At 40.5% G+C, this 27,412-nt stretch overlaps 1 protein-coding gene across 15 annotated transcripts in view; it reads left to right on the forward strand.

The window, feature by feature from the left end:
• BBS12 (Bardet-Biedl syndrome 12) overlaps positions 1-27,412 on the forward strand; it is a 51,690-nt gene that overhangs the window by 20,106 nt on the left and 4,172 nt on the right. For 2 of the 15 annotated variants that reach the window (XM_084518091.1, XM_084518092.1), the window contains exons 2-13: positions 1,356-3,874; positions 6,048-7,053; positions 7,230-7,436; positions 8,578-8,688; positions 11,500-11,621; positions 14,476-14,545; positions 14,696-14,757; positions 15,758-15,924; positions 16,021-16,123; positions 19,636-19,770; positions 22,301-22,388; positions 23,041-23,569. In XM_084518091.1, the coding sequence (XP_084374217.1) occupies positions 1,372-3,429 (2,058 nt within the window). In that variant the 5' untranslated portion in view covers positions 1,356-1,371 and the 3' untranslated portion in view covers positions 3,430-3,874; positions 6,048-7,053; positions 7,230-7,436; ... (7 more) ...; positions 22,301-22,388; positions 23,041-23,569. Of the gene's footprint in view, positions 1-1,355; positions 4,161-6,047; positions 7,054-7,229; positions 7,614-8,577; positions 8,777-11,499; positions 11,622-14,475; positions 14,546-14,695; positions 14,758-15,757; positions 15,925-16,020; positions 16,124-19,635; positions 19,771-22,300; positions 22,389-23,040; positions 23,570-27,412 lie in introns of those variants that run through there. The other 13 variants (XM_084518096.1, XM_084518097.1, XM_084518101.1 and 10 more) reach the window with 12 other exon arrangements.

Genomic DNA, 27,412 nt, shown 5'->3' on the forward strand with positions numbered 1-27,412 from the left:
GTCAGCTGGAATGTAGGGGAAACATGTTTCATTATCAGATTCTGTGGGCCAATGATCTTTTTTGTTTGTTTCAACACAAACTAGCTGTGGCAGTAAGCTAAGGTTCCCGTTAAGAAAAAACAGGCTTTCAAAAAAAAATATTACTGGAAGTACAGATACGGATACAATGCATGCCTAGACTCTAGTCACAAGAGACTGCCAAGAAAAATTTCCAGAAAATCCTTAAGCATGTTGGATGAAGGTTTTCAGTTGTGCACTCCCAGTACAGCTTCAAAGTCAAAAGTACTGATTACAGATAACTTAAAAAAAAAAAATTCTTGATTAATGGTTATTTTGGTACTTGAAGATACTTCTAGTAACTAAAGGTTTTGTTTTGTTTTGTTTTGTTTTGTTTTCGTCAATTCAGGCTACACTAGAACTTTGGGTCTATTAGTACACGGTGGTTATTTCTGACTGCCCACTCTACTTCTTAAATTCCTGCTTTGGCTTCATTTGAGTTAGTATTTGGTTGGCCTTTCACGAAGTGGAGTAGCAAAAGAGGTTTTGAATTGACAACAGTTCTACAAAGGAGGTGAAATATTATTTGAATCTGAACATAAAAGGTGTAAGAGCTATGACTTTTTAATTCTTTGTGTGTGTACTTTTTTCATTAAAAATAAAAAAGTGCTATAGTTTAATCCATGTGGTCTGCCACAGGAGTGTGGTATGGGACGTATTTCAAAGGAGAGAAGATGTATTTTTGGCACGTTAAAACCACGTAGTACGCCAAAACCTAGAAGTCTTGGCAGTTTGCTTTGTGAGGTATAAAGAGATGGCCTTCCTTTTCATGCATATTAAATGGAGTATTTATGTATGTTAAATGGAATAAATAGAATTTGGAATAAAATGAATTTGTTGGAATAAAGGAAGTTTTTTATATTTGTCCAGATTTGGAGGGTAAATTCAGCGGTATCGCTATTGGTACCAAGATGCATCTGCGCAGAGCGTTTGGTTTTGCGTGCAGTTGTCCATTCTGCCTGAGGGAACTGTTGCCCTAAGGAAGACAGCTGAAATTCCAGATAGCAAGTCACGAGAGAAGTGGTAGTTCTGTAAGATCTGGGCTGCTTCACGTCTAAGAAACCGCTGGAATTAACGGCATTTTACTATCTGCTAGAAAAAAAATCAATGGTATTTTATCAATGCATCATTTCAGCAACTATGTATCTCATAGTCAATGCACAGCATAAAGGACTGTTTTATGCAGAGTGCCTCACAGAAGAGCTCTGTTCAGTATTCAGCTGTTAATGTAGTTATTTTGAGATGTGTCCTCTGGAGTACTGTGAGGGTGGGACAATAAGTTTGTGTTCTGTTCACAGATGCTGCCCGCTGGCCATGGCTTTCAGGGATGTGAATTCGAGAAGACATATAGGACTTCAGCAGCTCTCATCCTTGGCATCAGCTGGAAGAACGTTACTGGGGCCAATGAAATCCTGTAAATTCGTAGTGGATGAAAGCACCAACCAAAGCATGTTGATTTGTTCTGCTGTCAGACTGATCGAAAGTTTGGATTTAAGTAGTGCTGCCGGACAGCTTCTAAATGAAACCATTCAGGCGCAAAACAAGGAGTTTAAAACTGGGATGAGCACCCTGTTGTTTCTTGTTGGTGCATGGAGCAATGCCGTCCTGGAGTGCCTCCAGCAGAACGTTCCTGTTTCAGCAATAGTGTCAGTGATGTCAGAGGGGCTGAACTCCTGCTGTGAGAAAGTCCAGTGTCTTCAGATATCAGTACATGATGTAAATAAAGAGCTGTGTTCTAGCAGCGTTAGGCCAAACACTTCTAGCAGCAAAACTTACGAGGTTGCATGTGACGGTTTTCTAAATCCTCAGATTTTTCTATGCCTTCAGAAAGAAGTTTCTCCATCAAAAGAACTTGTTCCAAGAAATTCTTGTTCCCATCAAGAAGCTGACAGTAATCTTAATAAGGGCCTGGTTTCACCTTTGGCTGACTGCAAACAGAAAAGATTAACCCACAGCAGATACTTCAGTGCTCTAGCAACAAGCCCTTCTTCGAGTCAGCTCGATGATTCTCAGGTATGCCTCTCAGGACAGTCAGCACATCCGTGTGCGTGTTATGGTTTAGGACACCTGGCAAGAGCTCTGAGCCATGGCAATGAGCCTAACATGAAATTGCTTAAAAGCATCGTTGCGTATCAACATGAGCGAGCAGAATGTAGTGGCTCTAACCAATTCAATATTGCAGAAGTCGTGACGTGCTGTTTACCTGGGCTGCCTGAAAGCTATTCTTGCGTTTGCCCGGGTTTTGTCACGTTAGTATCCCCAGAACAAGCCGCAGTTATCAAACACCTTGGAGACAAACCCCTTCGGATTCTGCTGACGGAGGGTGACCTGACTGAAGCGTATCGCCACCTAGGCTTTACCAAGCCACGCAACGTCAGGACCGTGTTGGAGCGTCCTGACCTGCAGGAGGGCAGACCAGGAGACGTGTGGCTAAATACATCGTTAGATATTCTAATGCGCTCCCAAGTGAGCTTAGTTTTGGTCAAAGGGCACGTGTGTGAAAACCTACTGGAAAGGTGCGTGGCGAACAAGATTCTGGTGGTCGGCTCCGTGCCTCAGAAGGTGCTGAGTGCCTTCGGGAAGGCCAGTGGAGCCCAGCCCGTGACGTACCTCACCCAGCTGAGCGCCTCCTGCGTGGGCAGCGGCACCCAGCTGGAGCTGTGGACGGCCAGCGATGGACGCGCGATGGACCTGGGTGAGCTGGTGCCCGTCAGGATAAGGGTGCGAGGGCTCACCCTGCTCACGGCCGTGCTTACCACTGCCGTGCCTGCAAAGATGCAGCTCGTGGAAGACCGGTTTTGGACTTTGGTGTACCGACTGCACCACGCTCTCAGGGACGGGAAGGTTTTCCTGGGTGGGGGCGCAGTTGAGCTCTTATGCCTGAGTCACAGTCAGGCGCTGGCAAAGCAGACTTTAAAGCTAGCAAATAAAAAGCCTGTGAAAGAATTTCACGGCCCTTGGCTGGCAGCATCTTCAGCAGAGTATAAACCAGTTGTGCTTCAGGCGTTAGCAAGTGGCTGGAGCCAGTATCTTGCAGCAGTTATGTGCAACACTGCAAAAGCAACGTCGCTTTTTGAAGCACAGACCTTAATTGAGCATCACCTCAAAAAAGCAGCTGACTGTGGCTCTCCCTCAGCATACGTACTGAAAGAGTTTCAGACAGGTGGTATGTTCCGAGGTGGTCCTGTTCCCTCCACGGGCAGTGCAGAGGGCTTTAGGGTTTATGATAATGTTACAGCCAAGACAGAGGCGTGGCGGAGAGCTCTAGACCTGGTGCTGCTGGTGCTTCAGACAGATGCTGAAATTATCTCAGGTCCCCAAAGCAATCAGCTGTTAAATTCACCTGCATCAAGTGAATTTATGTTTTTGTAGGACTTGTAGGATTTTTTTTTAACAAGTCCATGAGTCGGTGCGTGGAAGAAGTCCAGGTACGATCTGCACTTCTTCATCAAGTCATAGAGCAAGCATTTAGGTGTGGTTATGACTTGAGCATGTGGAACAGTGGAAATCTGCCTGTGAAACAGTAACAAGGTAGATCCAATTTCCCATTTCTAGAGATGAGTTAAATAGCAAACAAAACTCACTTGCGGGCTAACCTCTAACCGCAGCTGTGCGTTCTAATTAATGACACTGTCTGTATGGATAGGTTAATCCCGTCTGATGTCTGTAACATTCAGCAGCGCAGATGTGCCCTTCTGTTCTCAGTAGAAAGAGGAGTGCTGTCAAGACGAAAGAGGCACTATCTGTCAAGTCGAGTTGAAGAAAAGTTTGCGTCCTTGGATAAACTCCTATTCCGAACATGTGCTGCCCGTATAAGGTATTGGGAAATGTGTCCTGAGAGTTATTCTTATTTAATGCCTTTTACTTCTAAAGAAGGGTAGGGAATTCTTACATAACATTCTCATACTTGTCTGTGTTATATGAGAGTTATATCAGATGTAATTAATTTTTAATTAATATCTTGCTCTTAATTTCTGTATGTCACAAGTGTAAGAGATAATTATGATAATTTATGACTGTTACTGCTTAAGCTAAGAGATCGTATTAGTAGATCTAACTTCTGTGTACTTGTACGGGCAATATATTTTCTATTTTGAAATATCTATCTCTTGAAACTTCTGTGTGTTTGATACAAATTCAGGCTGAATCCCCCCTTTTGGTATTATGGAGTGGATGTATCTCTACACAGTTTGGTTTATGTAACAAGTTGGATTTTTGGATTATTTCATTTGGGTTCTTTCAGTTACCCTTGCAGAGAGGAAAAACATAGTTGTATCAGGTATTGGCTAAAAGCTGAAAATGAATCTTACCGGGATGTTTGAAGCACAACCATGGTATGGTGTTTTTGCACCTAACATCTAAAAGCAGAGTGATTCAGGAGTGGCATTTTGTTGCAAGAAAGAGGTATGGCATTCTAGGGATATTTTTGTTTGAAATGGGCAATTTAAATCACACAGTGAGTGTCTGATGAGTCAGGTGAAAACAGGATGGAAAAAGAATGGAAATGGTCATTACTAAAGCGAGTTCTTGCTCTTAGGAATTGATTCTCATTGAAGTAGTGAATTTACCCCTTTTAATTGCTGGTGGCAGACACTCCTGTGGTGGTGAGCGCTAAGAAACAGGATGGGCTAAGAGTATGTTCTCTGCATCCTGCTTCAGTGAAAAGGCAGACAGAAAACGGGGTTGTTATTTGATTGTTAGTTAGAGCCTTCACTGCTCATTTACTCTTGCAAGTGGATGTTTTTTCCCTCTGGCCTTACTTTCCTTGCTGTAGGTCCCCACCCCAGAAGATATTTTAGAGAAGAGCCCTCAGCTACCTCAAGCTGGAGCTTTCTTCTGCACTGTACATATTCTAGCATATTGCATACGTGGGTCTTTCATGGTGCTGTTTACCTGAGTGGTTCACACTGGGTAACTGGTATACTCAGTATGTAAGGCAAAGAAAGACATAGATAAGAAAGTTCATCCTCAAACATGTTTTAGGTGCATGTAGGCATTTTTTTATGAAAGTTGTGTTGTATGGTAAATATTGTGTTGAGAGTTCTCATTGCTGAATTGAGTGTATTTTCTAATTTAGTGTGAATGGAAGCTTTTAGGAAAGCTAGGGGAGCATATGCAGGGAGCAATTGCAGTTACTTTTCAGAAATATTAGAGAAAATAATTTCTGTGCGTGGAAAGCTGCGCTCACAGCATTTGGCCATCTCTGATCTGAAAACATCGGTATTTTGTTTTTCCAACCAACTCCAGAATGCAGTGGGTTTTGGCAAAATCTCATCTGTAATGCACAGGCTTATAATTTTAATTCTAAACCATCCTTCCTAGCAGGATAAGGATCCAGTTAGATTATCACTGTAATCATACTGCAATTACGTCTTTATTCTTAACTGGGCAATTGATGTGTAAGAGCTTGGCCACACTCTTGATACCCCAAGACATGAGAGAAAAACGGTTTGGTAGATCAAAAGAGGCCAGAGGAGCTGGTGAGTGTTAGGTGAGAAAGAAACCAAAGCCCAGCATATAAATAAATTCAGACAAACTCTGCTTCTTTGCAAATGTTTGCAGCTCATGTTTGGCTTTATACTGTTTTTCTTGAACCTCCTATAGTTAGTATTGCATAATCCGTGTTCCCAAGAAAAGATCCAGTTGCGGTCTATTTGAATAATAGAGTTAAGTGGATTATGGAAAAATTTCATACGTGAATTGTACTGGAGTGGTCCAAATGTCTATTTATAGGGCTCTAAGACTCCGAGAGCTGACGCACCAAATGTTGAGAAAATCCCAAATGATGTAATTTTTCCAATCAGGCTGTTTAAAAGTACATAACAGGGTATTTAAATATTGCGATGCGGAGGTTTTCTCAAAAGCCCTCGGACATTATATTTTGATTATTTAACAGTTGCTTTCCTACAGACCCACAAAATGGGCTGTTTTATGAATTAGCTGGATATTGCATCCGGGATTACTTAACAGTATTCCTTTGCTATGCGCAGAGGATGAACGTGCAAGCTGCCCTCAAGGCGATGTGACGTACGGTGTACACGTGTGGATTCCTCAGCACCTCGTCTCTGAAGAAGCAACACAGAATTGGGTCCTGTGTGTGTCTGGCATGACTCTCAGCACAGGAATTACTCCAGCAGCTGCCACGGGCAATTTCAGCTTCCCTCTTGGCAGATGCTTCTCCTAGGGTACACAGAGGTCGTTTGTGTGGGGTATGGTGTGATGGAAGAGCTAAGTTTTTGCTTTCAACGTGCCTGGGGTATTGGAAAGCAGAAGAGGTTTCAGAGGTTTTTCTCATTGGACCTTCTCTCTACCTTCTCACATGGAAAAATAGCAGTAAGAGTAAATTGTGTGTGTGTGTGTATTTAGAGGCGTATGGTGCTCACAGTGAGCTGAATGCACCACTGGGGCTTGCGGCAGCCTGGTGGGTGCCCCATGCTGCCCCAGCCAGCCATCCCACCTGGGAGCTGCCCGCTGCCCTGTCCTGCTCCATGCTGCCTGCCCTGCCCTGCCCTGCCTGAGTCCGGGAAGCAGGCAGGGGGTGCTGGGCATCTTCCCCCAGAGGTGAAAATCCACATCCCTTAGCCAGGAAGTGCAGGATCACAGAGAGCTGGGGCTGGCTTGCATCGGGCCAGGGTGTTTTGGATTGGCTTGGGGGGAGGCCATGGAAGCAGACTGTTTGGGGAGCTCTTCTGGGCTGCACTGGCTCCACTTCAGTTTGTCCTGGAGGGCATTCAAATGTGGGGATTGGGGTGGAATTTTTTTTTTACCAGATGAACATTTCAAAAATCAGTCTGCTGTCCTGTGTTCCCCAGTCAGTGGGAATAACACGGTTTGCTCCTTTACTTAGAAACACCACCTGCCTGGCGTGTTCCCTCTTCACATGCTGGGGTCTGTCCTTAGTGAGACTGTGTACATTTGGGAAACTGATACTGACAAACTGGCTCCAAAAATAGACAAACAAAAAAATCCACAACTTTTTCACAATGTTACTACCAGGTACAAATTATTTTGTATACTTTCTAAGCACCCATAGCTTCCCCCCTCCCATCTCTGTGTGGAGTTATTAATAGCATCATCTAATTGAATAAGAAATAAGCTTACCCTGGTGTCTGTGTATGGAAGCTGACTAACCTCTTTCTTTGCTTTTGAACTTCTTGATTTACTCCTGCCAGTGTTTGATTTACAACAAATGTTCCCAGTGTGCATCTTGTCCAGTGATGTTAAGAATTTTCCTTCTCTAAGGCTGGCCACAGTGGATCAAAGTAACTGGGGACCTTGCAGCAGGCTGGCATCAAGAACTGGCCCTCTGCTGGGAAAAGTAGGTCAGCTTCCCATAACCAGCTCGGGCAGGACATCTAAAATTGCACCAGCTCTGCCAGGTAATGAATGCATTAAATGTCTTCCTATTGATTAAAACAACAAAACAAAAAAAAAAACTAAACTTACTGTGTTTAACCTCGGTAACACTCTGTTACATGCCAGCATTGTACTCAGATGGGTCTGAGCTACCACTTAAAGGGAGCCTGAATTGTTTCCAGGAGTGCTGTGCATAACAGGTACGTTTGGCTGAACCTTTAACAACAGAGACATGACAAGCCATACATTCTGCGCATACATACATAAGGGAATTTGTCAGGGAATATTGAATTGTTCAGGAGTTTTTCTACAGTGAATCTAAAACATGGATCTGATCCTGACCAACTTGAAATGCTCTTTCTCTTGTATGTCAAAGCCACGGGCTTTATGGGATATCTTTCCCTTTTTGAAGGGATTAGGGCGTGACAGGATGTACAAAAGCATGGCACGGTGTTATTACTACTCTGCCACTTGCACAAGTTCTTTGCGTTAATTCTTCACCATGGGAGTGAAGCTAAGCTTTAAGTTTTTGGTAATTTCCAGAACGTTGTCATCCCTCGTGCTATTTCTACAACTCTTTCCTCAAATTCAGTTGTAGAAGTATAATTTGCTGATAGCATCTTGAAGCAGAAGGACTATATTCCAGTTTTATTCCTCAGTCTCTTAAATCCTAAATCAACAATCCTCTTGAGATCAGTTGCAGATGAGTCCAAGTAGAGCAGTTCGTATGAAACAAATTTGGAAAATCAAAAAATCTCAGACTAAATTCCGCCACTTGCCACCAGCATCGCTGCATCAACTACCATGCAGGTGCAGGACCAGACCATTTTCTCTGCAGTGTGTCAGCATGGCGTAGATAGAGCTGCACTCAGTGGAATTTTTCTTTGCAGATAAAAATGCTCCAAAACCTGATGTTTGTAGGGATGCAGTTGAAGGGAGAGTGAGGAAAAACTCAGGCAAGTGGACAGACTGGAGGCTGGTTTTGATCCTAAGTGGTGGAGAAATAAAAGAACACTCTGCTCCATCTATTTTGGCTTTCTGTCTGGTTATTCCATTAGTAATACCCACTTCTTTAGAATTTGGAAACACCCATGCCGGTGCTAGCACTGTGATTCTGTTTGTTGCACTCTGTTCCTGAAAGCCTTGTTATTTTTGCTGTTTCAGTTCTAAAAGCTGCAGCTGGTGTTTGTGGCTGTCCATGCCTGCAGGTTTTGCAGATTCTGCACCGCGTATTGTACAGTGCCCTGCAGAGCTGGAACTACTACGTGCTTTACAGTAAGCCCTGAGGACATAAAATTGGAGCTGGAACCTCTGGCAAATACCTGCAATACTTGCAGATCCATCAGGGAGTAGAGAGGAGCGTGTAAGTGGAGGAGCAATGGCTGAGGCACAACCGCACTTCTGTTCCCCTGCAAGTACTCCCTTTCCGGGCATGCAGCGTGCATTTCAAGACTTAGCAGAGGAACAGCAATGACGTCAATAGTCACGTGTCTGCAGTGTTGAGTGGCTTCTGAAAAGCCAGTGTTTCTTAGAAGGGAGTTTCTAGCTTTAGCTTTTCCAAGACATTGTCAGGGTAAACACTAAGCACAGGGAAGCTTCCGTCAAATTGACTAATGTGTGACTTGTACGAGCCAGGTGTTGGCCACGGCGTTCACCATCTCCTTACGTTAATGCCTTTGAGTGCAAAGCTCTGAATCCCCTCAGAGGACATCCTGGGCAGTGAAGAGGGATGTTACATAATAGCCTGGTGGTTTGGCAGGGCCGTATAGGAGAGGGGTTAGTGAGTTTGCTAGTGCATAGATTTACAGGCTGAAACCCTGTAGAACAGCTGCAGCAGCCCTCAGAGCACTCAAAGTGGGGAGGTACAGTGGGATTCAGGGAAGAATCCCACTTCCCAGAGTGGGTGGATTAAACAGATCCCTCACTTCTCCCTGCACATCAGGCCCCAGATGGCTTTGTGTTGTGGTTGGTCCACCCCAGTGTTCACCAGCAGCACCCTTGGAAGCCACATGTTCACATGTCCCTCTCCTAAGGACCTGCAACATGGGTCGTGCTGCCAGCCAGCTCGCTCCACTGGAGGCACAGGAAAACTGCAGCCTGTTTTCTCACTGATGGTCACGATCCCTGCATGACAAACAGCTCTTGCAGTGGGAAGGTACCCGAGATGTTGTTTTTGATAGTGGCATGTAGAGGTAGCACAGAGTAATGAGAGCTGAGGTTGCTGTATTGTACAGAGATGTTGCACCACTGAGTTAAAGGCTGCTGCTCACGGAGCTGCACGTTTAGGGAGGATGATTCTACTAAATGCTTAGTTGAAAGGTAACTGGATTGCTGCCTGCCTGCTGTCTCTATGAAATACATGTCTCCCTTCAGTGGGAAATGTACCTCTAGTGAGTGGTGAATAGAGACCTGGATTATTATGATTATTATTTAATGCGTGTTAATATATTATAATTATTATAACAATATTATTATTATTATTTAATGTGTGCTAATATATTTCATGGTAGATATACTCTGCTTATTAAATCTAATATAGTCTAAAAAGGCTTCCAGGTAGGTCTGCCCTCCAGGGTCAGGTAGGAAACATTGCTACAGCATAGGGTCCAGGTCAGTAGCATCGCATGAGAGTTGTTTCAGGGGATGCAACAAGGGTATGAGACATGTTTGGGGGGGATTCTTGGGTGCTTTTCAGAGAGATGAAAGGAAAGGCTGGGCCATGATCATGCACAGATGGTGAATGAACACATGTGAAGGGGAAGAATCAAGCGGGGAAAGCCTGTATTTGGTTTCTCTGCTTGCAGACACTGGAGAAAAGAAAAAAAAAAAAAAGTAAAAATCTGTTTAGATGGAAAGAAATTCTTTCCTTGGGGACCCAGCAATACTTCAAACAATAGGATTATTCTTTAATTATGGCAAGAGCATAAAAGACAGCAGGCAGTTTTTATTTAGAAGTAGTGGGAAGATTGCTCCCTGACCACTTCCAGCTCAAATCAGTAGGTTGGAGTCTAGTGCTGTTCACAGCTTTTGTCTGCTATGTTGTGAGACCAAATATTTAACCAGCATTGCAGATCTTGAGAGACGAATAAAAATAAGACAGAACAGTTGTTGAACTGATTTATTTCCAAGGTATAATCTGTCCCTGCTTTCACTGACTAAATGTGAATTTAAAAACAAAACAAAACATCTGTTTGTTAATGCTAGAGAGCCAAAGTAACTCCAGAGGAGTTGTAGAAAGCAGATATATCTATGGTACAGGCATTCTGCAGCAGAACAGACATAGTTTCTCGGTTACCATCACTAACCTGTCATCACACAATCCAAAGCTAGGACAGTTAATACCTTTGCCTCCTATTTATGTCACAGAAGACCATCTCTCTCTTTTTTCAGACTGTTATCAGTAAATCCTAATTTTGTCCAAGAACAGTCTTTTGCCAAAAAAAAAAAAAAAGAAAAGTCACAGAAAACACAGGGGAATTAAGTTTTGTTTGGGGTATAAATTCCTGTATTTCATTTGCTGCCACTGCTCACACCAGTGTTCCAGTTCCTCAGGTATGCCTCACTCAATGTAAGAGGTAGTCAGCGTTCAGTGCCCTGCTTCTCACTCCCTTCATCTCTTAATTTATGTGAGCACTGTTTAAATAACCATCCCAAGCCTATTATTCAAGTTCTTCATGTTCTTGTTTTCTGGGGTCATTTAACTGTGGCAGTAAGTTGATGGCTGCCAGAAGCCAAGAAACTCAGTTGGAATCAATGGTAAGAGAACTTGACTGGAAAAGGATCCCAAATCTACCTCTGTTTATCTGAAATACCATGCAATTAACTGTTAAAAAAAAATAATAATGGTGTGTGAACCTGGCTATGCAGTTATTCAAGCCTTTATTTTTAAAGCATCTAGCATCTCAAAGCAGTGCTCTAAACAAACTTAACAGAATTACCAAATGTCAGCTCAGTAATTAGCAGTAAATAGTATATGGGGTTAATACAAGAATACCTTTTAAATTTCAGCTCCAGTGATGGGTTCTAGGGACTGTTTCAAACAGAGCTTGCAGAGGACCTTCTTGAAAATAACATTCTGCTTTCCAGGTTATTTTCACAACCGTTCAGAAGACCAGTGGAACTATGGAAGGAAAGACGAGCTTCAAGGCCAGGAGAAATGCTCTTAGTAACTTGCTATAAGCCCTCTGTGTGGTGTTTGGAGGCATCCGGTAAGGAAGGATTTTGTCCTCACCTGCAACTGAGTGCATTAATTCACTTGTAACCTGAATAGAAATAATGTATATTGATCCTTGCTTGCCCAGGAGAGTGGTAAGTCATGGCAAAAATGAGTAACTGTGCAGAAGCTGGAGGAACTGACTTAAAGTTGATTCTTCTAGTGCCTCCTATCTGCTCCAGTCTGATTATTAAACAGACTTACTGCTAACTTGCCTAAGAAAGGTCTGCCAAAATGCAGGGGCTAATTTAAAAGTACATGACTTCTGTATGTACCAAGAGGTGCTGCTTTAATTAAGTATATGCAAAATATGATGTTAGACTGCCCTACAACTTGATACTTGGAATTTAACAGGTAGCCATGATATGAAGCAACATTACATAAATAACATGTTCTGTTCCCTGCCCTCACTCAAATGTTCATGTCTGATTACCTCAGTTAACAAGTTAAAATAAGACTTGTAATGAATTGGATTTTCCTTTAAAAGGCCAGTCAGGTTGTTTTCTTTCTGTTTTAAGTGTTGCTATGAGCCTCTACCACAAATTTAGTTCTTGAACGAGAATTTACAGATGCTTTTGCTGATGTGCATGTGTGACAAGATGTTCCTTCAGTGATATGTTATTCTCAGGAGGCTGAAGGGGAAGGGGGAATCATGCTTTGGTTGTAAAGTAATACAGGAACCAATCCCTTTTTCATTAAAAACACCAGTAAAGTTTCCATTGCTTTGGGGAGTAAAAGCCTCGGTCCCTAAGAAACAGGTTATTTCAAAAACATGGTTGTCTTTCCCCATTCTTGTTAATGCTGGAAAAGGGTGACTTTCTGATCACTTCTCAGGGGAAAGAAGAGTAAAATCGTGGACTGCAAATCCTGATGAGGAGTGCAACATTGATTAAAAGCAGCTCTATGATTTTTTTTCTATGATATTTCTTCTAATAAGCTCTAACAGCAGTAGTAATTGAGTGCTTAATGATGACCTGGAAAAAAAAATTGCATCAGATATACAGGAGGTCAAACCATCCTTTCCACTGAAGAACGTGATGTGGAGTAAGAGTCCAGCATCCTTAGTGGTAAAAGGATGTCCCCTGCAGGGAATGTCAGGTGGAGGTCAGCTTTGGAGACAATCTTAATTCAGCTCTCTCAGTCTGTTTCTTATTTCTAAAACTGCAAACTCTGTAGAGATGAAACTCTGTTGTGTTCATGTAGTGCATAACAGAATGAGGCCTTGGATAATGCCACAAGCCAGAATTATTGTAGTAATTAATTAAGTTTTGATGTCATCTAAGATTTGGCTTTTTCATCTTCAAAGACATTTTCAGATTTGCAAACCTGATAAAGCTGATTGATTTTGTCTAAAAGCCTTCTGCCTTGCTTGCCTGTACAGAATTATCACATTTGGATTCTGTAAGGAATATAACAGGACAGAGTAATTATTGGAGGGTAGTAGTAAGCCTTGACCATGAACACAGTAGCTCCTTTTTTGGAATATAGGGTGAAGATTAAAGCACTGTAGTTACAGGGTGCCAAGTAGAGCTACCAGAAGTCATATAACAAACAGTGCAAACCCAGCACAGCAGAATGGTTTTTCTACATACAAATTGGCATACTTGGCAGGAGGGAATGAATGTCTTCTTTCTAAATCATATGGAAATGAACTGAGACTGCAGTGTATGTGTTTCTTGTGTGTGTGTTTGGAGTTTCATTAATTATTTTTAATGTGTTTTAAATGGTTCCCTATAATCTGTGATCACTTACTTTAGTTAAGATCTTTATTTGTGGCTTTAATATTAATCTTCAGTGTCAGATCTCTGTTCATTAGTTGTGGTCTGACAAAAGCATAAAAAGTTGCCCCTTGTGTTTCCTGTACTGACTTTAACTAACTTGATTGCTGCAGGTTTGAGGAAAATCCTTACCTCTTCTTGTTGTTTATTTCTTTCCTTTTTTTTTTTTTTTTTTTTTTTTAAAGTGGAAACTTAAATTACTTTTTTAGAGTTATGCTTTCATCTGTGCCTGGCTCTTCTGCCCTGTTTGCTCGAGTCCCCAAAATTAGCAGGAGTAATGTTCTAGTTTGCAGTGCAGTAGGAAAGAATAACTTGACTTTTTAAAATAAACACTGCAAGACCTGGAACAAATACAAAACCTTCAGACAAGGTGAAAGCCCCCAGAAGAATACCTCTATTCAAAATGTCTGTGGATGTCTGCAAATACTGCCAGGAGCTTAAGTCTTGTCCTTTTCCTTTCCAAACATGTGTATTAGTTTTTTCTTTAAAAATACATACTGTATCCTTGAACTCTCCCGTGCTTCCAGTCAAAGAAGGTAGTATTTCCTTTAGACTAGTTGATTCATACATAAAATAAAATCTGTGAGACATTATTTTGGTCTTGGTTATTTCCCTCTTGTGATACTGGATGGAAAACAGTCTTTTTGAAATATTCAGCCTTTGAAAAACAGCAAACTTTTCTAGTTGTTGAAGGTTTATACTGTGGGCTGTAAAAATAAAGTGCTCTTAATTATGCTTCCTCTAGGATGAATTCATACCATATTTTGCTCCCCTTGTTTACGAATTCATTGCTTTCAGCAGGAAGCCCTGAAAACCTACTAGATTTACTTAAAACATTTATCTGGAAAAAAAATAAATCAAAACAACAACAAAAATTTCCTGAGGAGAAAATATACTACAAGTTACCTGGTTTGACATCTCAGAGTTTAAATCTGTTTCTAACTCAGCTAATCCATCTTTGTTTGAAGTTTCACTTACCCTGTAAGACTTGTATGCACTATGCAGCAAATGGTCTCCTAGCATGGTCAGTGTTGCGCTGAGTTTCTCCTGTGTGTGTTTTGTCATCCCCAGGAGCCGAGTTGTCACCTTACTGGGATGTCTCCATTCCCCAGAACAGCCTTAAGGACAAGGATCTGACATGGTAAGGGATCTCATTCAGCAAAATACTTGTAATGTGCTGTCAATAATCAGATAAATAGCCTCAGCTGTTATGCTGTATGGCTGTATCAGAGCTGCGGGATCCACAGAAAAATGTACTTCCCACGTGCATTATCCATTTACTTCCCTTAAGCCCACCTGCACTGATCTGCTGATTTCTCTTCTTAAAGGCAGAAGCAGTGTACATCTACTGAGGTAACTATCTTTAGCCTGTATTTTTTCTTTCCCAGCACTTTATATCTTCATTGTTTGTTTGTTTTTAATTGAATTTATAATCTTCCCTCCTCCTGTTTGTGCAGCCAAATACCTGCTTTACCGACAGGTCAAAATGGCTTTACTTTGTATGGGATGCTCAGGCCACCAACTTACCTTTCCATAATGCCTGTAGGGTAAATGAATGTAGTTAAAACCCCTATATCACACCTATATCACACAATCTACTCTGTATTTATTTCTAAATGTACGTGGGGTGACTTGCATAATATGCATAGCAGATAATAGGAATTTCTTCCTTAAATGTGAGCATTGTCATTCTTTGGGGGTCAAATGAGAGAGTGAGAGACTGTCTGTTGTTTAATGTGTCATCTGTTCCACCTGGGTGACACCCATCTGGTCGAACGTCATAAGCAGAGGCTAATTTTGTGCCGTGCTCTGGCAGCAGCCTGAGAAGGATTCTTTGTGGCTCCAAGGCATTTATTTACTCATTTTTCTTTGGCTTGAAATCATGGGGTTTCTCACTGCAGTCCTTTGAGAACAATAGCAAAAGTCCCACTGAAATTTAACTTTCTGGGAATGAATCACAAGTGGTATAGGATTTATTCTTGGATTGCCTTACTGTGTCATCATCTCTTATTAGCTGCTGATTTCTTATTAATTACTGACAAGCCAATCAAACAAATTGTATCTTCTATGGCAGAGCTTGTTTCTACAAGAGTAGTTTTCCGTATCAGAAATCAGGCAAGAGAGGATTTTTCCTACGCCTCCAAAATGTGCAGGGTAGGAAGGGATTAATATAAAAATGGTGGCCTCGTGATCTGATCTAGCCTCTAAAATCCTTTTGGACATGCCAACTTCAGAAATTCTTCTAATTAATTTTCTTAAAATCCCCTCTGTATCTGCATCTGACAAAGTCCTGTGAGAATGACTACAACAGATCAGAAAATAAACTCCATTATGATTCATTTGAAATTGGCAGGAAAGTGAGGGACTTCAGGCCAAACCCAGGAACATCTCAAATATAAAGTATTTCGGATCAAGATCTCAGTATTTGCTTCTGAGAGGAACTTGGGCTACTTGCAATGTGCTGCAATAAATCAGGAATTTTCAGTCCTGTAGAAGAAATTTCACCCCAAATGGAGTTATGTAAGACAGTTTTGCTGTGTATGTATTATGTGAAGTAACAGATGTCAGCCTATAGAATATTATGAATCTTTTCTTTTTTTCTTCTTTTTTCTTCAGTATGTAAGTTTATTAAAAGAAGTTGGCTACTGGTGATATTTGGGACACCTGTGGGAGCCATATGACCTTTTCAAACTGCTGGATTGTCTGTGGGCACATCAAGGTACTGTACAGGGAGCTGCCTATAGACAGGCAGTCTCAGAAACAGGTACCCCGGGGAAGGTTGTTTCTTCCCAATTAGGGAGAAAATCACCATTCCTGTGTCTCTAGTTTTCCAGCAGTCTGTATCTGTTGTTAACCATGTAAGCTCATACCTGATTCTTGAAGTAGGTTTTCAAAGGTCAGCCAGCAAGTCTGCTTGTTTCCTTAGGTATGTTTGAGGCAGCAGTGACCCACTAGCAACTAACAATAAATGGCAATTCCTCATGAGAGGCTTTGTAGCTGTTGCAGTACAGCACATGATCTGTTTCTGTTATATCAGGCATAATGCTGAAGGTATTACATATTGCTAATATTTCAAACCATATTTAGGTATTGATATGATATGCATGCTGCTGTGTGTGTGTTGATCTGAAGCAACTGAAACAACCACGATACGTTCTAGAGGCAAGTAATCACATGAAGCCTAAAACTGTTCCACTATTGTTATTGTTCTTTCTTCTTCATTTTTTTTAAATCTTATTAATTAATATTTAAAGGAACTAATAAAAGCAAAATGCAAATGCAGACCATCTGTGAAATGCAAAAAAAATTGTTAAAAGCTGCAACAATGAGGATCTCTGGGCAGGGTTCCACAACACAACTGAGCATTCAGCCAGCAAGATATAATTATAAATTAAACATCTCTAAATAAAACAAATTCTGAGTTGAAAGCAAAACAGAAATTCATCAGACCTCTGCTTATTTTTTGTGGCAGAGCAACACGTTAACCTCATTTTTAGAAATCAGCGGCCGCTCCCCTGTGTACTCAAAGGTCTGTGGCGTCTGCATGTTCCCTGCAAATGGGGTTTCTTGGAGCGAGCACCTCACCAGGCATTGGCTCAATACTGGCGCCATATTCCAGTCAAAAGAGACTTCTGCAGAATTCAGGGGGTATTTACAGCGATTTTGGAGCTTTCAGTCTTTTTAGAGGTACTACACAATGGCACACAGTGATATGCTACATTTGACGTCTATAAATCTGCCTCTTGTTCTTGAAAATGCTATATTCAGTTGATATCAACTGCTATCATTTAAATAAAGGATCACTGACAATAATATGGTGAGACCTAATCTTTTTAAACTTAAATGAGTGTAACATTAAATCTCTTTTTTCCCTGTAGGCTTTTTTTTTTTTTTTTTTTTTTTTTTTTTTTTTTTTTTTTCTGGTAACATATCCTATATCTCATTTTTATCTGAAGGAAAATTTTGCATCTGATGTTAGACAGAAGCTTTTAGCCAAACTGGATTTGATGACGCTTGGTACATGCTTGAAGTAAACACTCTTTCAGCAAAGTCATCTAAGTATTTGTAGTAACAATTCTTGTTATCATTTACTGCTGGATTTCCAGGAGGAGCAAAAGTAACAAATGGAAACTTCAGTTACTGAAAAAGAAAAGCTGGGAAAAGATCTCAAATCTTGTAAATACATGAAATGGATGCTGACATGATGTTTAAGATTATTGCGGGACATTTTCTTTCATGTAAACCAGATTTATTTTATAATTGCGTACACACGCCTCTATCCTTCAGAGAATGATGCTAACCATTGTTTTGGAGGTTAGATCCATATGGTAAGTAAGTCTTCCTTCTCCATCAAAAACACAAGTACTCATTAGAACTACAGATGACTATAACAACACTGTCCAAAATAAACTTTTCTTCATGTAGACCAGATCCATTTTGAGACCGAACAAACAGAGTACTTCATCATGAAGATTTTAAATAGCCGCAAGAAAATGGTTTGACCAGTCAGCTACAAACTAGTACACCAAACAGTACAAAATTTTGGAACTCTCATCACTTTTAAAAAATGCTGTCCCTTGTATAGATAATCCTAAAAGTGTAATGGGTTACTAAGAACTTTTGATTAAGGAAAACTGAATTAAGTGCCTCAATGAGGAGTGTAAACCAATGGCTTTCAAGGGAAGACTAATCAAGTGAATTTTCCATGGACATTCTAAATCAATATAGGTGCCTATGGTAAACACAATTACTGTAAAACCAAATGTAATAATTTAAATTTTTGTGCTTGCTGCCTAGCTTATTTTATTTACCCTTATGACATCATTACAGAAGTAACAAGTATTTCATTGTGAATTTCTGTGCTTGGTTTTGGAAATTAATCTTTTTTTTTTTTTGTCAGTACTGTGAGAAGATATGATTTAATTTCAGAATTCTGATGTCTGATGTGCATTGTAAGCTTTGGTTTGATCACAACAGCTTTTGTTTCCAGTTGTAAGCCAAACTGAAATTTCTTCTGTTTTGTGACAAGTAGGGCAAGTTCTTTCTTCCACCTTCTTTCCTGTTTTAAGAAAGATGCAGCATTTGTAACAGCTTGTTGCTGCTCGCTTTCCTAGAAAGAACAGGGAACTGGAGGTCTCAAATGAAAGTAACTTAAAAAATATAATAGAAAAACAATGTAGTGACAAAAGTTGTATTTCATGGCACGTCTACTAAGTAATTCTTAAGCACTGAACAGGTAAGATTCTTGGTCCTGTTTGAAGGTGGTGGATGTATACCACCAATATATTCGTTACTAAAAGGTTCTGTGGGGAAGACATTGGTATTATTTATATCTAGCCCCTTCATCTTCATACTCGCAGCTCTTCCCTTATTTCCTAGGTGCGTTAAATCAGCAAGTCATAGCGCTAATGTCATCCAGTCTGTAATTTCTGGCTGTTTACCATCTGTAAAAGTGTTCTCTGGGCAAACGGGATTCTGGAGTAGCCTCATGGGATAACATGAGCAGCAGCAGCCCAGAGCCATTGTGCTTAGTCAACTTAAAATGACAGCTGCTCAGCTGCTGTTAATAACAATTAGAGCATGTTAACACTAATTGCATTGGTGATTCTTATGAAATAAATGCCTGCTTGTTCACTGGTTGTTTGACTGAAGTAATGTATAGGCTATCGAGCAGCCAACGGCAGAAATGATCAGAGCAGGACTTGAATCCAGATAATTTCCCCCACTTTCAATGCCCTTGAGACAGTTTATTGAGATTTTTCACCCTTAAGTGAATACGAAATGCTGAGTAAAAGGATATTACATAAATTGGCTGACATTTGCAGTGGACTAGCTAATTGTTGTTGCCTTGTGCGCGTGGTGGCTGTGTGTATGCGCACATGTGCCTGGTATTGTCAGTGAGCTCCCAGCCCACTCCCCTCTGCTCTCAGCAGGCTGCTGTGAGACTGAATTTCATGGCTTACGTAAGAGATGATCCAGGAAAACACGCTGAAATATTTGGAATTTGCCCTCAGCACTAACCTCGTTCCTCCATTGTGTCATAGGCTGAACATTTTTTTGTTGTTGTTTGTGTTTTGTGGAATGCCGGGTTGCGTCTCATCTGAAAAAATGATGTGTCTCTGGCCTGGGCAGGGAATTGGGTGTACCAAATGACTTCTGCTTGCTTCTACTTTCCATGGGCTGTGGCTATAGTCCCTGTAATCAAAAGTCTCTTCTTTTCCTAACCCTTAGGAACTGGGAATTAACAAGGGTAACCACACACCAAAGGGAGATGGAAAGAAAGTTGTTATGGCTGTCCCCTAACCCACAGACTGCTACAACTGCCCTGCAAAAGGCAGCTGTATCCTCAGAAGGGGCCAGCAACAGGTACAATGTCTAAGAAAAATATTCCTTTCTTCATTCTTACAAACTCTGTGCCTTAAAAAGTAATTTATGAGATTACAGCAAGTTTTGAGCCATGCCCTTTTAATGTGCAGTGATTCCTAGTGAGAATAGATAGATTAGAAAATCATGAAATGTGTTCCACTGAGTGGAAGCATGTCTCATGCATTTCATTATGATCATCGTTCATTTGCGATGTGTAACTCTCCTTTGAGTTGTGCTTATTCTTAATGTTGTTTTAGATTACTGCACATCTATAAAGGTTTTCTTCAACAGGTTTTGGTCTGTCTTAAAACACAGAAGCATGCTATAGTAGAATTTTCTTCTGTTCATCTGGAATGGTGCAGTGTTACTTTATTACATGTAATTTTCTGATGTGGTTTAGAACCTTAATCCTGATGCCACCCAAGTTTCATAGCAAAGATCTGATGGATGTTTTTCTTTAAAAGGCAGTTGGGATCAGATCTCTATGCCCTGCACCTACTTTATAATGCATTGAAGACAATGCTTTTAAAAGTGGGAAAATTCTTAACTATTCTGAGATTGATCTTCTGCAGGTTGAAGTCATTGATGGTCTAGTTAGCTATGACAGAGCAAGGATTACAGCTAAATTACTCAAAGTACCGCTGCTTTTCTATGCTTAGGCAAACAGATCAAATTCAGACATGAGGTGAGCAAATGCAGCTCCTTTTTTTATGCTTATTTGTAGCACATTTGAATTCTGGCCAATTCCATATAGTTAACTAAGCTAATTGCTTACAGTTTGTTCCAGTCATTTCTTCTCATTGCTTGATCTGCCTCCCTTGCGTGTAACCATACTGGAAAAAAAGCCTTGTGTCCGAGAGGTACTATAATTATGTTTCCAATTATCCCACATGGTAGTAATTCAAACATCACAATACATGCTATTTTTTTAATAGACATTACACAAAGTTGACATACAGAGACTGAAATAAAAATAAATAGAGACTATTTATTGCTGATTTATATTGTATGTGAATAAAAGAACAAGGGTAGCCCACTTTATTAATTTTAACAATCAAAACTATTCATCTTTGTCACCTCCTAACACATGATGTAGTAACGCACAGCTTTTTTCCCAGAACGCTGGGTTGAGGAATGTTGCATTTTGGATATGTTTAGCTAAGGATTGTTTGCTCACCCCTTCGTGAAATTTCAGGGGCCTCCTTTTCTCCTTCAGAAAAATTACTTCCATCTGCTAAGTACAATTGCTTTAAAAATAACTGGATAAAGCTACTAATTATGCTGACCATAATTCTTTTTATGCAAATCGTTTAATCAGTATTTCTGTTCCGTATTTACTCTACTGTCCTTGCCGTCCCAGAACTAAGCTATTTCGCATACATGACTTCTAGTGAGAAGTCTGAAATGTCCTAAAACCACTTGTGATCAATCGAAAGAGTCCAGTACAGTTTTAAAGGATTTGGATTGAGGCTTGAGTTGTCTCCAGTTTGAGAGTGCTGAGATGCTTTATTGATGCTTAATTTAGGTAACATGGGAGTTGGCGTTTGGGAATGGTAGGCAAAATGAAGATTCCCCCAAATAATTTCTTTTGAAAGTTACACTCAAGGATGTTGAGTGTCAGAGTTTAAGGAAGAATGACAGAAAATGATTTGAAGAGTCTTGTCATCAAGCTAACAATTCCTATGAAGTAAATTTAATTATAATTATCTCCTAAGATTGAAAATAACTCTGTTTAGTAATAAATTTGGACACAAAGATTTAGTCTTAATCTGAACATAAATATCAGAGTTTTCCAATTTTTTTTTAACATAAAAAAGTGTAACTAACAACATCAGGAAGAAAGAACAATTGTTCAGTGACTAATCATGCTTTCTAGATGCCTTTCTAGAGGCACTATTTGAAGTGCATGAGTAGAAAAAAGAGTGTTTCTAAACAAATAGGTGAGGTGGCCTGGGCATGCTGTGCATATCTTGTTCTTCTTTCTGCATGCAGCTATGCAGGGAGACTTCTATAGACCTGCTAACAATACATTTAGACTTCTCCTTTGCGTGGTAGACCCAGCTTTCCCCACTTTGAGGAACAGCATGATGGTAGCTTCTGAGAGGCTAGGGAAGACAAAACCTCAAACTGTGGGAAGTAAATATCTAAAAAGAATGAAGAAATGATTTCATTGCTTTCTCCTTTCTTTTATTCAAATCATTCCAGAGCAAATTTTCTTATGTCAGTAGAAATGAGAAGAGATGTTGGCCCTGAACTTTTAAAATGCAACTTAATACCAACACAGTTTGACTAACAAATTGTAGTCTGTGAAACTGACTGCCACCACCCTCAAATTTATTTTCTGGACAAACAAAAGGTTTTCTGTCACTGTGTTTTAAAAAGTTTACCCCCAACAGCTGACAGCCACAAACATGCTCTCTGGCAGACTGAAGTTCCTCCAGGGATCCATTTTATCTGTGCAGCTGAATATGGATTGTTGCTGTTTTGTATAAAACTCACCATATGAGAGATTACATCTTCCTTTCTGCAGGCCCACACAGATGGTGTGAGTGACTAACATCCCTCGATTTTGTACAGCCTACACACTGATGTCATAAGAAGAGACTAATACCGCGGAGGTGAGTGTCCTTATTTGTTGGCATTCCAACAACAACAGTATGAAATGCAACAATGGGATGAGAAATTAATAAACAAAAAGCCCTACTTCATCCTAGGAGAAACTGACATAAAATATGTGTAACAAAACTAAGGGAATCATCAATATTGACTTGGTCTTTCTAAAATAAATGAATCAGCAGATGACAAAGCCTGTAAATTGATTCATAAGCTGCTGTTATTTTAATATAGAAACTCTGAGATTATTCTCTTTGAGAAACTGCAATTCAGTTATGAACAGAAATAACAGTTAAAATCCATCATTCTTCTTGGCCAAGATGCCCAGTAAATTTTACAAAAAAGACTCAAGTACTCATCTGTATGTATCCTTGCACGTGTAATTTATGTATGCAAACATATAAACTAAAAATGCTAGCTGACCACCTTGATTTCATTCAATTAATTAATATAGTAAATTGAAATCAATTTGGCTTGTTGGTCTTTGAGGGAAAGGATTTTATCATTATTTGCTTACTGACTTTTGTTGTTGTTTTTACAAGATACTTGTTGACTACAGTGAAATGACTCAAGGTGTGTGATTAGTCAGAATTAAAGCCCTTCACATTTATGGCAGTAAAGTTAGCCAAATGTGTTTTTGTTATTTTTTCCTTGCAGTGAAGCACTCCTGGATTACACACGAACTTGTGGTTGGTTGCAGCTGCTGAGGAATTCTGGGCAATAGTGTCTTAACTTCTTAAAAGGAGAAAGAGTTTTGTCATAAGAGATGTGTTGTGTTTTAAAAACTATTTCAGTTTTGCTGGCTTTTCATCAGACTGGAGTTCAGGCAAGCTTGAAACTAAACAGTTAAAATTTCATCTAGTTCCACAAAGTTTTAGAGGAAGCCTCGTACCTGACCTTTTAACTGGTACAGATGCTTCAGAATAGCCTTGTCTAGAACTTCTGTACTGAAGAGTTGGAAAATAGTTGAAAGGGAGATATCAGGCAGGCCAAACCAGCCTCCCTTTTCCTCTGAACCCCTCCTTCGCATTCTGGGGACGGCAGGACCAAAGCGATGTGATGGTGTGGAGTGGTGCCTGGTGCCCAGGGCTGGCCTGTGCTGGCAGAGCAGGGCTGAAGGGTGGCCTGCGGAGCAGGGCTTCCAGCAGAGCTGGTTGGAAACTCTGGTGTTACCCAAAGTATGTAGGTAGGTATACCAGCGTGATGGTGATGTACAAACTGATGGGACTGGAGGTTTCCAACGTGCAAGGAGAGTGAAATGGGAGCTACTGGGAGGAGGAAAAGTGCTAGAGGAAAGGAAAGGGAAAAACTCTGTGGAAAAAGTAAGCTACAGAGTTGTGAGGATTGGTAGGAGAAAGAGAAATGGGCTTTCAAGAAGAGAGGCAGAAATTAAGAAGTGGGGAAAGGAAACCTAGCTGTGGAGTAGATGGCTGGGAGCCATGGTGAGATACAAATGAAAAGTAGTCCAGAGGACAGAGCTTGGCATGAGTTGCTGAGGAAAGATTTAGAAACAGCCTAAAAACCTGCGACTGAAATCAGAGGATGGGAAAGGAACAGGGTGGGGACAAAGGATGAGGAGATGAGACAGGCTGGGGGTGGAGGGTGGATCAAAGAAGAGAAAGGAAGACAAGTCTGTGCCTATTTCAGTGTCCTTGTAGTTTTCATTCTTGGGTCCCAGGAGGATTACAGAGCCTTTCCATTCATCTGCTGTCGAAAGACTGTGAAATACACTGCTGACACGCGTATGCTGACCCCCACTACTGTTGCTCACTACACTGGGGACAACCTTTTAATGTCACAGAGTAATCGTGGCCTGTGGCAAAGCCAGTGAGCCTAGCTTTGTCTGCATTATCCGCTGATAACTCGCTCAGGGTGTCAGTAGAGAACTTGTCAGTTTAGATTAAGGCAGATTACCAGCATTAACAGACTAGGCTTCAGATAAAAGACTCAAGAGTAGTAATGGCACCTTAACTCCTGCTTTTCACCCCTGAGTTTGTGTTGCATGGAGTTTGCTCCTTCAGTGTTCTTTTCAAGGTAAGGCTAGGTTTTCTTGCTTGCATTTGCAGCATTACAGAGATGTGCAGCATTTTCCCAAATGCCATCCAAATTGAGAAATGAATGGAATTCATGGCTGGCAGCTGAACCAGGCAGAGTTGGGAGCCAGCCACAGTGATGTTGGAGCAAACTTCCTGTTTAGTATTCACTGGTGGTCCTTCAACCAGGTAATACAACTTCTACAGAGGAAAAACAACATAAAAACAGTGAAGCATGAGGTCCTTCTCCTGCCACTTTCCAGATTATCTGCTGTTGTGTCTGTAAGTCTCTACATGGATATTCAATTAGGCAGTTCAATTTGAAGAAGGACAATCCATTTGCACATGTTTACTATCACTGTGATAAGAACTATGTAGTAAAGTTTAAACCTCTTTTTTTTCAGGCTGCTTTCAAAGATAGCCATATTTTCACAAGATTTTCATTAAGTGTTTGATGGAAGATTGCATTCAATAAAACTCAAATCATTCTCTAATTTTTCCTGAGGGGAAAAATTAATATAACCTAAATAGCAATTCTCACGTAAAACCTATCACTTTTGCATACAAGAGGAGAGATCACTGAGCAATTTAACCTCCCAGATGCTTGGAAGTTAATTATTGTGGGTCAGGTTTGAGATAATAGCCTGGACAGTATTGGGAAAGTCATTTTTTTGGCAGATAACAAATTCTGTTTTGGCATGTGGACAGAAGATTACAGTTTTTTTAAACTGCCACAAAGAAATGCTGCAAGCGTCTCTCCAAGAAACAAACAAGATTTCACAAGAGCCAGTTGGCTTAAGTTGCTCTTACAGTACTTGTAACTTCAGATATCATAAGAGGTGTAGGTTTATGTGCAGTAGTGGTAAATTTACAGATGCATAGGAATGATTTTGTAGTAAGGAAAAGGAAGAATTCCGGAAAGCTCTTCACCTAAGATAGCCATGGCATGGCTGGATGAATTGGGGTGTGGTGGAGTGAGAATACTAACATCCACCCCAGCACTAAATGGTTCCTCAAAGTCATTCAGAACAGATCTCCCTTGCTAGAACTAAGAGCTAATGCAGCACAAAAGACTTCATAATTTCTTTGCGCTTCTGACAGTATTTCCAGGGCCTGTTTCTCTCTCCACACATACTGGTATGCTAGGATCCTGAACTGTATTCGCAATAGCTTTAATTGTTGACAGGGCTACTGGAGTTGTGTTTGTGTTCTGCATGTGATGCTTGGTCTGTGACCTGCAGCTACATGGCATTATGCTCTGGGGAGCCCTTCACAGGGGCCTAGGTTTGGGGATCCATGGAAACAGTCCTGAAACAAAGAGAAAACAAACTGGAGAGCTGTTGTGACATTCCTTCTGGAATACTATCAGCTAGTACAGATTGTTACCAAGAGAGAGATTTGGGGTTTTATTTTCTTTATTCTTGCTGTTTTCTACCTGCCAGCTAATAAGTTCTACAGTAATAACGTAGAGCGAGATTTCAGTTGAACAACTGGGAGAAACTAAATCCATGCTATAGTAAAACAACATTTATTATTTTGTAACATCTCGCTGAGCTCATCTCTGCTTGCCCTCAAATGTGAAATGATGAAAGCTGCATGATGTGGTAACTCCTGTTCCTTGGGAATAGTCTGTCTTTGCTGTATTCCTCCGTTAATGTAGTCTGATTTTCTTCTATAACTTACCAGTGAATGGAAAGAGTATTTTCCCCACCTCCACCTATATTTTTATATCCTGTGGATAACTTGGCATTCTGCTTAATTAGCCCAGATGGAAGTTTTGAATCTTACGAACCTTACAAGACAGGAACCTCAGTTAAAAGGGGAAACAGAATTTGCAGTAGATTTTCCACTATTTCCTGATCACTTGCTGGGCAGTATGACACTATGAGGTAGACATTGTTTTCCCAGAGTAGTCTGTAGTTGGTGTGGAAATCTTAATAGTGAAAATCCTTACAGTGGTCCCAAGTAGAATTGTTGCAACAGGCTCTAGGTCGCCCTGCTTGAGCAGCGTGGTTGGACCAGATGACCTCTAGAGGTCTTTTCCAAGATCCACTTCTTAAATGTTTGTATGTTTTATTCAAATGTGTTTCTTAAATGCAGAAACAAGCAAAAACCCAGATAGTGGCTGTATTTCTGTACTTGCCTTACAAGCACTGATTTTCCCCTGCTATAGAGAAAAACATCTCCCTATAATGTCTTATGGCTCTACACATTTCAGTGCAGCAAGCAGCTTCTCTGCCCTGTAGTAGTAATAGGATGAAGCTAAAACACGTCTGAGTCATAAGCAGAGATAAGTTTCTTCGGGACTACTCACAGGACTACTGACTTAATACAAAGGTCTTTAAACTGCCTTGACCCAGAGCCCATGCTGAGGCACCACTGTCCTCAGCAGGACAGCGGGACCAGAGACCTTTCAGCCACTGCCCTTCCAGTGGCATCGGGTTAGGAGTGATACCTAAATGATGATCTTATGGATATAATGCAGTCCTGCGAGAAAGAGGTGTTTTTATGATTGTTCCTATTCAGGAGTCTCTCACAGTAATAAATTTGGATTTCCTTGAAATCCAACATTAACTCAAATTCTTTGAGTCTGTCATGTTTGATTTCAGGGTATTTCTTAAAACTGTATTTTTTTTCCTATGTAGTTTCAATCTTGACTTTATATTGACATTGTTTATTTTCACTTCCCAGAGTAATTTTGCTGATTTGTATGTTCTTATGTTGATTGTTCTTATGTTCTATATGTAATGTGGATACAGAGAGAGAGTAAGAATGCATGTGTTTGTACGTCCATTAGAATGGTGATTTTACTAATTCTGAACTCTAACCTCCATAATGTTCCTGTTTAGAACATTATTTCTTACTTCTCATAAGTTGAGGTCACTACTGTATCTCTTACATCTGCAACAGCTGTCAGTGCTTCTAGACAGTCTAGTTCTTTTTCCAAGTGCAATCATTTTGGACCATAACAAACTTGATTTACTTCCAATTTAAGC

The sequence above is a fragment of the Aythya ferina genome (assembly GCF_964211825.1).
Source record: "Aythya ferina genome assembly, chromosome: 4".
Classification (NCBI taxonomy): Eukaryota; Metazoa; Chordata; class Aves; order Anseriformes; family Anatidae; genus Aythya; species Aythya ferina.